The sequence below is a fragment of the Bactrocera oleae genome, chromosome 5, assembly GCF_042242935.1.
Source record: "Bactrocera oleae isolate idBacOlea1 chromosome 5, idBacOlea1, whole genome shotgun sequence".
Taxonomy (NCBI): Eukaryota; Metazoa; Arthropoda; class Insecta; order Diptera; family Tephritidae; genus Bactrocera; species Bactrocera oleae.
Genome location: NC_091539.1, coordinates 66,087,931 through 66,100,186, shown reverse-complemented (window position 1 = coordinate 66,100,186; position 12,256 = coordinate 66,087,931). Strand labels below are relative to the sequence as shown.

General features: G+C 35.1%; 3 protein-coding genes across 8 annotated transcripts; 1 reads left to right on the top strand and 2 right to left on the bottom strand.

The window, feature by feature from the left end:
• Window positions 1–296: 296 nt before the first annotated feature.
• Window positions 297–3,996, bottom strand: Dd (CTD nuclear envelope phosphatase 1-like protein dullard). 5 transcript variants are annotated; one of them, XM_036366592.2, is made up of 7 exons: window positions 3,262–3,361; window positions 3,082–3,205; window positions 2,635–2,795; window positions 2,240–2,497; window positions 1,992–2,174; window positions 1,742–1,936; window positions 297–1,633 (listed from the first exon to the last, which is right to left on the bottom strand). In XM_036366592.2, the coding sequence occupies exons 3-6, from the start codon at window positions 2,731–2,733 to the stop codon at window positions 1,745–1,747; spliced, it is 732 nt and encodes a 243-aa protein (XP_036222485.1). In that variant the 5' UTR covers window positions 2,734–2,795; window positions 3,082–3,205; window positions 3,262–3,361; the 3' UTR covers window positions 297–1,633; window positions 1,742–1,744. The 5 variants fall into 5 exon arrangements, with proteins under 5 accessions (XP_036222485.1, XP_014100289.1, XP_014100290.1 ...); XM_014244814.3 differs by lacking the exons at window positions 3,082–3,205; window positions 3,262–3,361 and adding an exon at window positions 3,687–3,996; XM_014244815.3 differs by lacking the exons at window positions 3,082–3,205; window positions 3,262–3,361 and adding an exon at window positions 3,784–3,996.
• A 396-nt stretch (window positions 3,997–4,392) lies between these two features.
• LOC106626020 (basic salivary proline-rich protein 2) lies at window positions 4,393–8,236 on the top strand. Of its 2 annotated transcripts, none has more exons than XM_036366589.2 (3): window positions 4,393–5,347; window positions 5,462–5,816; window positions 5,883–8,236. In XM_036366589.2, exons 1-3 carry the CDS (start codon window positions 4,841–4,843, stop codon window positions 7,301–7,303), a joined length of 2,283 nt encoding a protein of 760 aa, XP_036222482.1. In that variant the 5' UTR covers window positions 4,393–4,840; the 3' UTR covers window positions 7,304–8,236. The 2 variants fall into 2 exon arrangements, with proteins under 2 accessions (XP_036222482.1, XP_036222481.1); XM_036366588.2 differs by having other exon boundaries at window positions 4,396–5,347; window positions 5,438–5,816.
• Window positions 8,237–8,330: 94 nt separating this feature from the next.
• On the bottom strand, window positions 8,331–10,377 carry PIG-T (phosphatidylinositol glycan anchor biosynthesis class T). Its single transcript, XM_014244813.3, has 2 exons — window positions 10,085–10,377; window positions 8,331–10,023 (listed from the first exon to the last, which is right to left on the bottom strand). Exons 1-2 carry the CDS (start codon window positions 10,257–10,259, stop codon window positions 8,396–8,398), a joined length of 1,803 nt encoding a protein of 600 aa, XP_014100288.1. The 5' UTR covers window positions 10,260–10,377; the 3' UTR covers window positions 8,331–8,395.
• Between the last annotated feature and the right edge of the window lie 1,879 nt (window positions 10,378–12,256).

Below are 12,256 nucleotides of genomic sequence, written 5' to 3'. Positions count from 1 at the left end.
CTGAATTAATCAAGAACATAGCATAGAATTCTATTCTATTCTAATCAAGGATATTAATGGTGTTATATTTTATTAAAAATTAATTCTAATTTCCTTTGGGAGTAAAAAATACAAGCAATTTGTTTATCTTCATTTTATTTTAAATTTTGTGAAAATTTCATTTTATTTTTGTTCATTTGAGTGACTTTAATAAACCAATATTAAGATTTGAGCATGGTACAATCCATAAATTGTCTACGTGGAGACAATTGATTTTCAATCAGATGATTTTTGTAAAAAATAAAAACTGTAACCAATGCTTTTTACGAGTTAGCACATCCTCTCTCCAATTGTTTATTTTAAATTCAAACAAATAATACAAAAAATAATAAAAAAAATATATACTTTTTTCTCTTGATGAAAATACATAGGTTTTATGGTTGAATAACTACAATTACATATAATCATATACATATGTATTAGCCTCAACCTATGTTTATAAAGATTTAAATATAAATATAAATATGAAAAATCGATCAAAGAGACGAAGTTTAGTCGGTACAAGTTTATGTGTTTTTACCGTGGCAAGTTAACTTTCTCGCATAAAAAATTAAGAAATTAATAATCAACAATATCGAGATTTTCGCCATTTCACAAAAGAAAAAATTGCAAAAAACTTTTAATTTACATACAATTTAAAATATGATAGAATACGCCTTCGCTTAAATAAATAAATCATTCCATAGCTGTTAGACTATCCTTGATAGATGATCGCTTCATTATTCTGTTCTATATATACTTCAAACTTACTACAAACTTACAAGCTACTCTTTACTTTTTTTGACATTGAGTTAATTCTAAATGATAACTGAGTCAGTTTGTTCTTATTTCTTTAATTTTCAGACATTGTTGATGTTTATTTTTGTTTTATTAAATGAAAACATAATATCAAGAGAAAAATAATAATCTTTGAAGAGAAATCATTCAAACCTTTTCTCATTATGCTGTGTGTTATATGTAAGCACTTATTGTACTTGTACATGGCCGTCGGTATTGTTCTTACATCTTTTTGATACTTCATTTATCTTAATTGAATAACATATTCAGTAATTAAAATAGATTCGGTTGCGCTGTCTTTAAATGCTACAAATTATACATTTTATATAATTTTTCAATGCTCATCTATAATACACAAAGCAAACAATTCATTTCAATACGTTTTTCCATATATCATCTATGAAATAACACTTGGTTAGTACTTAAACTATTTCATTTGTTTTTTGTTACCAATAAATAATATTTTTTTTAGTCAAAACACATGTTTATTACAGTACACATAAAATTAAATAATCCTCTAGCAAATTATATATGTATTTTTTTTATTAAATATATATCCATCGAATTTATCAAATGGTAAACAGTTTTCCTGATTTCGCTTAAAATGCGAATATGGAAAGTCAGGCTGGGGTGGAAGATATCAAGGAGAGGAAAAGATTGAGAATATGTTTTAGATCTTTATGTATGTTTGTGTATGTGTGTCAAAACTAGTGTGAGTGAATTGAATTGGATTCTTTTCTCATTAATAATGCTTAATATATAAAACAAACTAAAAACTCGTTTAAGCGTCACAGCACCAAATTTTTAATCTGTAAAACTGAAAATAAACAAATTAATTAGTAGTTGATTTTATACTTAGTTAAATTCTTTAGATTTACTGTTATATTTGTCAAATTGCGAAATTAAACTTATGTTATGCACACACCTGCTACCATAAACGATGCAAATGTAAATTTCTTGACAAAACTGAACGCACGTCTTTTGTAAACCGCAAGGCGTCCAGCATTGGAAGAAGTGATAGCAGCGCAACATCCATTGGATCTGAGAACCAACTTCTTATGGGTATCGCGTTATTAGGAAAGCAACGATATGCGCCAGGTGAATTGTCAATTATGAATATCTATTTGAGATTTAATTTATTTATATGTGAAAAGTATTAAATTTCGTTTAATTACTCTATTCAAGTCACTGCAGATAGCAGATAAATCTTTGGTGTAAGAACTGAAATCAGGTGTGCAATGCTGACGATAATAACGCCGACGCAAAATATTACGTCCGTTGTCCAGTTTATCAGCAACTGCAGCGCCATAAATCTCCATACTGGCTGTAAATATAACTAGGTCATACCATTGTGAAACCTAAAATCGTAATAAAATGTATCAAATGTAAAAAATGTGCAAGTTTTAAATCAATTCCTTCTTACCACATCCAAAAAATAGTCTACATGAGGTCGTTTATGAACAAAAAATCGAACTGGATGATGGTCAATAATTACTTTTACAGTGAAGTCATGAGGTGTGCCAGGTTTCACGGTATTTCGTGACATTGCGCTGTGGTGTGAATGTATGAGCGTTTCATCCAGATCTAACACAAGTGTTTTCCGTTGCACTATACTAAGGCGATGTCTTGACACCGGTGATAATGGGAAGAGTTCATATTTGACTGGTTGATATTGAACAATCTGAAAGAATTTTTAAATTTAAAAAAATTAATTTGGCATTTAAAAATACAACTACAAGGGAAGTTTCAACTATTGAAAAATAATTAACATAATTCGAATTAGTATCACCTAAAAATATGAAGGTTTTTAGCACTTACCGAGCGAACTTGTCTGTTGAACATAAAACAGATGCATGTCCACACTCTTGACAGTAGTACTGATAAAGCGCTGAAGTTCATTTGTACGAAAGAAAACATTGGTAAGCGACGTCGATTGCGTCTTACCAATTTTTACACAATTTCAGGAAGTTAAGAAGCAACTGCAAATATCAGAGCGGAACTAAGTTGTCAACATTCTTTTCATTAAATTTATTTAAAATTATTGTTTTTATGAGTAATTTAAGAGCTTGTATTTTCAATATAAAATTGGGGAAAAGCGCGGCAACGAGACGGGCAACAACAAAATCAATAAACGAATACACAGATAGTAATTATATTATCATCCAGTAGTTTAAGTTTTGTGAAAATAAAACAATTTCCAACTTCGATTCGTGAGATAAGTAGTCTAATACTTCAAATTAAATCACAAAATATTATTTTATTTACACATCAGCGATGTTTATACGATTTCTACAAATTTTCGCTTTGTTTTTTCCAATTCTCTTTTGCACATTTCCATAAATGTAGGTATATAAACGCGAAAATCTTCCGAACCATGGACAACCAACATCTATGGTACAAACACAAATTAATTTTTAAACCCAATGTGAAATTATAAAAATTTACATTTATAAAAATATGATTATGAAAACTGCTAGTATATTGAATATCCGCCAGAAGTAAATAAATTTTGCTAATTCTTAATATCTTTAACGAACGTCATAATTATGTAAATGACAGTAAAAAAAAAGTATTGAAAGAAAATGCGCCCTTGGCCTTTGGCCAAAAAATTACTGTTCATCATCAACGGAAACATACCAGCCAATTTATGGCTGGTCTTCATTTAATGTATGTTTTTGCTATTGGACTTGTATGTACCCTAATACAATTTACCTAATAAGTTGTTTCCAAACAGTTTATTTTATAAATTTTCTACAACTTCACTTGAATTCTTAAAAGTTTTTAAATATTTGGCAACTCTAAGTTATTCGCACATTTTCCGTCTATTTGCTCACAATTAACAACAATTCGGCACATATTTTCGCTCTTACATATTATCTATTTCCTCTCCGTCTTGTGCTAGTTTCTATTTTTTTATTATACTTTGTTATCCACTCCGTTTTTTCGTTTTTATCGCAGTGTTTTTACCTATATATAATTACAACACCAACTTTCCGCCTGTTCACTTAGATTTTGTTAAGTGTTTGCTAACATTTAGAAAAATTAATCCTTTGCACATAAATTTTAACCAAACCCGATTCAATTTCTCATCTACCGCTTCAACTTGAATATCTTCTTCACAAATACTCTTGAATAAATATCTGCGAATTTTTCATTCGCAATTGTTGCCATATCAATTTAATGCAAAATTAATTTTTCTTGCATTGCGAACTTATATTACGTGTTACTAATATTTCTCAGAAAATTTTTTCATAAAATAAAAGACTTGGAAGAAATCAAGAAATTCACTTCAATTGAATGAACATATCATAAATAAAAGAAGTAAGGAAAATCTGCAATATTTACATCCAGCAACCATTATTAGCAAAATTTTGCGGCGAAAAAAGCATAATTGTGAAGTTGGCCTCGCTTCTTGAATTGTTGCTTTTTGGCGTATCTTTAAAGAAATCAAATATTGTTTTTATTTGATTTCATTGTCTTTGCTTTTGATTTTTAAATTAAGACATCAAATATATTCACACGCAAACTATAATGTACAACAAAATTTATTTATTTTAATTTATATAAAGCCAAGACATTATAATTTTGTCATAAAAAATTTATGTGTTCAAAATTTTATAAAAAGGACCATAAAATACATCTCTAAGCATATCGGCGAATTAACAGCGCAGTCAACGTCAACCGAGTTTGTAGTTATCCCTAGCGTCATTTGTTCGCGAAAAATGTGGAATTTAATTTTTTAATTGTAAATTAAGTTTTGCTAAAGTTATGTAAATTTTTTTTATATTTTCTCCGCTACATGATATATTGAGCCCTTGGCATATATGAACTAATATAAAAAGTGTTAAGTGATAAAATACAAAGCCCGACATTTAGACAGAGAAAAAAAATTGTATAAGTTTTAAGGCCACTTTGTAAGGCAGCCCATTTAATTTTTTCTTCCCCCCGTTAAATAATAACCGCTAAAATTGTGGAAAAACAGGAGAAAACTCCAAAGCGGAAGAAGAAGGCTGCAGCCAGTAAAATGTCTGCAGTTTATTCGCCGCAACAACCGCAGCAGTCTGCGCCGCCAGGTGCTGTACTGCAACCGCCTCAGCCACCAACGCCGACGTCGATGCAACAACAACAGCAGCAGCAACCACCGGGTGTTGGCGCCGGCGTGGGTGGAGTGGGGATGGGTGTTCCCACAGGAGTGCCAATGGGCTCCGGCGGTCCAATCCAACGAGGTCCTTCCATGGTTGGTAGTGGCGGCGGACCGGTCGGTCCTCCATCTTCAGTTGGAAGTGGAGGTATGATGGGCAGTGTTGCACCTCCGCCATCGTCTCAACGCGGTGGTGTGCCACCATCACCGAGTCCAGCACAAATACAAAAAATACTTGACGATAATTGTGGTCTTATTCAAACAATTCAAGACTTTCAAACCATGGGCAAAGCCCAGGAGTGCATGACATATCATATGGCACTACACAGAAATCTCGTTTATTTAGCACAACTAGCTGATCCAACAATGAACATTGCTCAGATATTGCCGGTGAGTTTTAATAGTCAATAAGCAATAAGGTTTGTGGTCAGCTTTTAAATATCTACGTATATGCATTTCTGTGCCTATCAATTCGTTTAGCATCCACATGTTCTTCAACAACAGGCAGCCCAACAACAAGGTCCACATGGTATGATGGGGGCTCCACAGCCTCCACAACAGGGAGGACCACCGACTGGTGCAAACCAACCACAAATAGCTGGTATGCCACCAATGTCACATGCAGATGGAAATGTGCAACCTCCATCGGGGGCTCAAATGTCGTATGGAGGTCAACCACCACAGTCGCATCCAGGAATGACACCAAACTCTCAACCTCAACAAGGTCCTCCCCAACAAGCTATTAATTCCCAACAAAGTGGCCAACAGCAACCCCAACAGCAAGGCGGTGCTTATCGTGTTGGCACTACACCTCAATCAGCCAATCAACAACCACCAACTGTGTCAAATGCTGGATCGAGTAAGTGTAAAGTCTCTGATATAAGAAAACATTCTTTGAAAGCTATTTATTAATTTTTCTAATTAGATCAACAGCGCCCAAGTGTTCAATCAGGACAACAGCCGGGCCAAGGGCCACAACAACAGGCGCCCAATTCCCAACAAGGTCCGCCTCCTCAACCCCAATATCGTGGCAATTATCAACAACAACACAGTCATTACCCTGGCTATCCACCACAAAGCCAACCATCGTACCAACCTCAAGCCGGTTATCCATATGGTCCGCCCACTCAAGGCTATGGACCACCTCCTCCAAATACACAGGGAGGCTATCACCATGCAGGTATGCCTCCGACATCATCAACTGGTGGCGGCCCACCAGGGCAGCATGGCTATGCTAATGCCAGTGGTCAGCAAGGACCTCCGGGCGCTTATCCCCCACCTCCTCCAAATCAGCAAGTTCCACCGGGTCAGCAACCGCCTCCTACACAAATGTATGGTCCGCCCACAGCTGGACAAGGACCGCCACCACCGCCAAATCAATATGGACCACCGCAAGGTGGTAACAACGCCCCACCACCGATGGCATACGGCGGTTACGGTGGCCCACCACCAAGTGGTTATGGTCAAGCGTCGAATGCATTGCCTGGCGGTTACGGTCCGCCTCCTCAAAATCCAACACAATCGCCCTACCCTCCACAATCACCATACCAGCAAAGTGGAGCGCCTGGTGGCTATCCGGGTCAGACGCCGCAACAGCAACAAACATCACAGGGTACTAGCGGTGGCTATAGTTCCTCGCCAAGTCCAGGCCAAACACCGCCACCACCATCAAATCAACAAACCCCAAACTCGGCTAACCCGAATGGACCAAATGCTCCGCCAGCAAGTGTGCAATCCACTTCTCCATCTACTTCTTCTGGCAATATTGGTGTTAATAGCGGTCCACCGAATCAGCAGACGCAATCACCTCAGCAGCAACAACAGCAGCAGCAACAGCAACAACAACAACAATATGGGAGCCAACAACCGCCAGCTTCCAGTGGACCGCCACAGCCACATGGATCTACTCCACAACAACAGCCTGTATATTCATCAGCAGGTGCGCCCGCTGGTGGTCCCTCACCTTACGGAGCGCCAACACAACAGCAGCAACAACAACAGCCGCCAGGACCGAATGGACCGCCGCAGGTGCCACCAAACACAACGGCACCACCAAATGGTACGCCCCAGATGCCCAATCAACAGTACCAACCACCACCGGCAGGCCAACCGTATGGTGCGCCACCACCACAGTCCTATGGTCCACCACCACCCAGTGGTGGTTATCCAGGACATGGCTATCATCAACCGCAGGGCGGCTACGGTGGCATCCCCCAAGGGCAATATCCACCTTCACAAGGATATCAAGGTTATAGACCTACTGGTGGTCAAATGCCGCCACCAGGCGCCCCACAAGGACCGCCAACAAATGCATATTCATATTATGGTAATCAACCTCCACAATAAGTGTTTACACTACAAAAAGCTTGTACCAGACACGCGGCAACTGGTTAATACTATTTGCGAAATTGAATTGATATATATACATGTGTTATATATATCATAAATCCCTAGATAAATAAGAAAAAATATTGGTATTAATTCCGTTCCGTAATGAATGGGCAAATTTACAAAAAATCAACCGGCAAAACTTAACGTAATCTTCGTAGACATTAACACGAATTCCAAATGAACCAAATCATTAGAATTCTAAACAAATTGTTTCAATAGGTAAATTGGCTCTGATGAACAAATATTAACACTAATTCGTTAAAAGTATTGCGACGCACCAAACTCGATTGTATGAGATGAATCAACTTATTTCTTGTCTAAGAAAATATGTAGATTCATTGACTTAGACACTGGGAACTTTTATGTCTGGACTAAAAATTTTTCAAGTAAATGAAAATGACGTGCCGACGAAGATGTAATTGATTTTTATTATTTAAAAAAATTTTTTAAACATACAAAGATGCTAGCTTTTGTTTAATGTCTTCGTTATGGAAAAAATTTCACGGAAACTATACAAAATTTACTTAAAATTGTTGAAATAAAAAATAAGTATAAAGATGTTACAAAAAGCGTAGGCAAAATAAACAATATACACATGTAATATTTAATACTATGGTATCCTAATCAATACAATGTAAGCATTCCGCTTTTATATAATATTGATTACGAAAAATATATTGAACGGAATGCAAATTGCGGCAACATAAAATTATTGCGTTGAATTCAAATATGTAACTTTAGACTTAATCAATAATATAATACAGTAGTTTACGTTTGATTGACAAGCCGACAGGCGAAATAATTTTTTATCCACATATGATATCGCTACTATCCTAATAAATATGTCTATGTGTATTCGTCACATTTATACAAAACAGTATAAGTAAAGTATTTTCATTTCTTGAGGGCGAGGAAAGATGAATATTAAAATGAATTATGAAAAATTTGCTAAACTAACAAAAAGTCTAAACAGGTAAAAGCGTTTATTTGTATAAGTTATCATTTTATTATTAAAAAATGTATAAATCAAAGTATTGTTTAAATTTTCTAAAATTCTTTTTGTTTGATGTCAGCAAGAGAATGTCCAAATACCGCTTCAGTGTGAGCTTCTGCTTTGTTAGTGTTGATATCGGTTTTATTTTGTTTCCTTCGAAACAATTTCTGCATTACTTTACCTTTTAGTGATTGCGGTTGTGCATCTTTTTGTTCGACAACTATCCGTTTGGTAGCTACGCTGTGTATGGGTCCAAAAGCCAAAGCTACGACTGTACAAGCGAGACAAATGACATTATACGGCATGCTAAAGTCAGGAGTTGGCAATGACAATATAAGTGATTCTGTACGAATTTCTAGAAAATATGAAGAACGTGACGCATTGAATGAATCAGCGAAAAGATGTTTATCCACTGGAATGGCCGTGTAATTGCGTCCCATTGGCAACTGTGTTGTGATGATCGCAGATCCCAAGTAATGGCCATGATTTGCATCAGGTGGGTATTCGAGCCATTTTAAGAAAATATAATCAAAATCGAATGATATTTGCACTGTACTCAATGCGGGTATTTCGAAGAGTAATTCTAAATGATAGGGTCGCAATCTTTGTACGCCTGGTATGTAGTGCATGAATCGTGGTTTTATAGTGTATTCCGCTCCATTTTCCGGTTGTACAATTAACTTAAGTGTATGCATGTAGGATGGTACGAACCATGGTATATTTTCTTGTAACACAATAGGTAAGGCAGCATAATGTTTATTTGTAATTTGTGTAAGAATTTGACCTCGCTCCTGACCATGTCCCAATATGTAACGATGTGCGTATAACGGTGGTGTTGGTGTCATTTGTACATTTGCTTTCGTTTTCTTATTTATCCAAGCGATATTGAAGAATTTGTCTTCATCTAATCGTTGGATATCATATACACCTAACGTGGTTGTGCTGCCACCACGCATCGAAGTAACATTATACATGGGTGTTGGTGTTAAATCATATGGTTGATCATCCAAATTAACGTAAATTTTACTACTTTTCGCCAATGTACAATGGCCATTTAGTCCCTGGCCAAAGAGACGACGCAGCGAAAAATCTCCATTTGTACCCAACATCTTTGGGTCATATACCATATTTGCAGTTTCGGTGAATTCCAAAATACAGTTTTTGTTGTAAGATTCACATATCGTACGCATTTTCATGCCCAGAGAGTGATAATTAGTATTATGCACGTAGCCGGAGTTGAGTAAGGAAGCGAATCCTTGTTTACTATTGCAGGGCAATAACTTTTTCCATGGTGTTAAATTCTCCGTGCAGACGATTTCTCGTGGCAAGCTCGCATACCGTACATATTGTGGAATTTTCGCCTTGGTACCAGTGACAAACTGTGGCCGAAAACTATATTTCGGTTCGACACTATTTGTTTTGTCAATAAAATTCAAGGAGGCACACAGAATTCCGGAAAATGTACCAGCTAACTTTACCCACTGATCATCAACCTCAGCAGAAGTTAAATTTTCTCCGGCAAACCATGCCCTCACTTCGGCGCCTGGCGCACTGTCCATTACTGGATAGCCGTAAGTTTCATATCGCCAAAGTCCCTGAGTTAATCCGATATGTAATTCTTTAACGTCGTACAGCAGTAATGTTTCGGCAATGGGACGAGGTATAAGCTGTGTGTTGTGTACTGAAAATATTGAAAAAATAATATACATTTTGTGCACTTAATAAATTGTATTTATATATACAATTATCTCTATCGCCATAATGCCAACGAGTGGTGAACTGAAAAAATGTATTGACTAGCCCATTTGCTATAGGGCGTACGTATAGCTCCTCGTGAAATTCACTAGACTCTTTTACCGCCGCGATTGGTGACGCATATAATAAAATAACGAAGATAATACTGATTCCGAGCTCCATTTTCACAAATTGTTAATATATCAATTCACAAAAGTTTATGACAACAATAAACAATGCAAAAAACTCGACAGTTTATAACAATACCGCTGCCGGCTGATCAATAACCTAAAGTTAAATCAGGGTTCGAAAACTTGCTAACAGAGTTTACGAGTTATTTCAAAATTAAATATATTTCTCCTAAAAAATTATTGTAAATTAATTTATTTATTCAAAGAAGAAAAATAACTAGTAAAAGTAGATTTAATGATAAAATAAAGTTTATACAGTTATCTGAAACTTTTATTTTGAAAATAGTGATAGGCTTCGGTATCGGTTTAAATGGTAATGTTATGAATTAAAATATGCAATCATGGTTTGAAAAAATTAGTAAATATTTAATACTTAAATAAACACATGCAATTATAAAACAATTAGATATAATTACATAAAAGACATGTTATTATAATTTATCAAACCTTCTCCGTAGAAAATAAAATGCAACCCTGTATTGGTAAACAAGAACGGAGCAGAAGTTATGGTCTTCTTCTTCGACGAGATACAAATGCATATGTCATTAAGGTATCTTTTTCAATATCCTTTTTTAGACAGCACACGCGTGAGTCAGCTTGTTATTTCAAAATTCAAAAATTCAGTATTGTTTGGCATTTCATTTACAAATCGTTCAACTTTATTACGAAAATTCCAGTTCTGTATAGAATGTTTCGCGCGCTTCGCTCAACTTATGGTCATCATAATCAGCCTACTGAGTTGTTCTATTTGTAACACCATCACCCATCTTGAGACCCAGTATTCATTATTGGATAATATTCAATCAAATAGATCACGTCAAGCACGCGGTGTAGAAAATGTAGCGGCTGTAGCTAAGAGTATACGAAGACCGTGCAGAGTCGATTCGACGCCGTTCACAGCAACTCGGACTGACGTATGGAATGACATGGAGCTAAACATCACGCGTCATTCGTCAGTTACCAGTCGAAAGGCTCGAACGAGTGATCGAAAATTGGACTCAAAGGAAGGACCATCTGGGACGTAGCCACGCCCAATATTTGAAAGAGATAATCTTCAAAAAATAAATGCCAAAGAATGATTGATCCGAAATCGTGCAACTTCCCTTTGATTTAGAATTTACAAAGGACTCTTAGAACCTTTCAACAAGATTGTAAAATAAAAACCAATTTTGTATGTTTTTTTTTTAATCAATTTTTGTTTTATATTTATTTTTACTATCAATTTTTATAATAATTTTTTTTCTATCAATTTTTATAATAATTTTTTTTTCTATCAATTTTTATAATAATTTTTTTTTCTATAAATTTTTATAATAATTTTTTTTCCTATAAATTTTTATAATAATTTTTTTTTCTATCAATTTTTATATGATTCTATTAGTTTTTTTTCTATCAATTTTTATATGATTCTATTACTTTTTTTCTATAAATTTTTATAAGATTCTATTAGTTTTTTTTTCTATAAATTTTTATATGATTCTATTAGTTTTTTTTTTCTATAAATTTTTAATTATTTTTTCTATCCAGTATTTTATTAATAACTTTTTATACATTAGAATATTTATACTCTGCGTACCAAGAATACTTATATAAATGTAAGCATACATTTTATCGCACTATATTTATGTATACGTTACCTTTTTGACTTTAAAGGCGGTTTCAGAATAGGGACTTGTACGTCAACAACGGAAATATCCAAATGAAGTGGCGTACTTAACGTAGAGGTAAGCCACGGTAGACAAAAGATGCATTTGCACTGCCTCGATTAATTTATAATCCATTTTTTTGCCATATTTGCCGTATGCAAAAAGTTGAGTGTTGATCTAGCGGATTCTTCTCCGGTAGAGAACGCATTGCCAAAATGTCGCGCTTCATATAAATGTAAACATCAAACTCAGCTGTCAGTTGCATACTTTTCAGCTACGAATTAACGTCCATTCTGACGTCACCTTAATCCAACCAATTCCGATTAATGCTATAAAAAACATC

What these genes read in the sequence shown, in the direction of transcription:
- Dd (XM_014244814.3), bottom strand. Translation starts at nt 2,733, where the DNA reads ATGTTTTCTTTCGTACAAATGAACTTCAGCGCTTTATCAGTACTACTG. An exon ending in TCAACAGACAAGTTCGCTCG is followed by an intron (nt 2,498 to 2,634) that starts GTAAGTGCTAAA and finishes AAATTCTTTCAG; the next exon opens with ATTGTTCAATATCAACCAGT. An exon ending in TCTGCAGTGACTTGAATAGA is followed by an intron (nt 1,937 to 1,991) that starts GTAATTAAACGA and finishes AATCTCAAATAG; the next exon opens with ATATTCATAATTGACAATTC.
- LOC106626020 (XM_036366588.2), top strand. Translation starts at nt 4,841, where the DNA reads ATGTCTGCAGTTTATTCGCCGCAACAACCGCAGCAGTCTGCGCCGCCA. An exon ending in ACATTGCTCAGATATTGCCG is followed by an intron (nt 5,348 to 5,437) that starts GTGAGTTTTAAT and finishes CAATTCGTTTAG; the next exon opens with CATCCACATGTTCTTCAACA. An exon ending in TGTGTCAAATGCTGGATCGA is followed by an intron (nt 5,817 to 5,882) that starts GTAAGTGTAAAG and finishes TTTTCTAATTAG; the next exon opens with ATCAACAGCGCCCAAGTGTT.
- PIG-T (XM_014244813.3), bottom strand. Translation starts at nt 10,259, where the DNA reads ATGGAGCTCGGAATCAGTATTATCTTCGTTATTTTATTATATGCGTCA. An exon ending in TTATGGCGATAGAGATAATT is followed by an intron (nt 10,024 to 10,084) that starts GTATATATAAAT and finishes CAATATTTTCAG; the next exon opens with TACACAACACACAGCTTATA.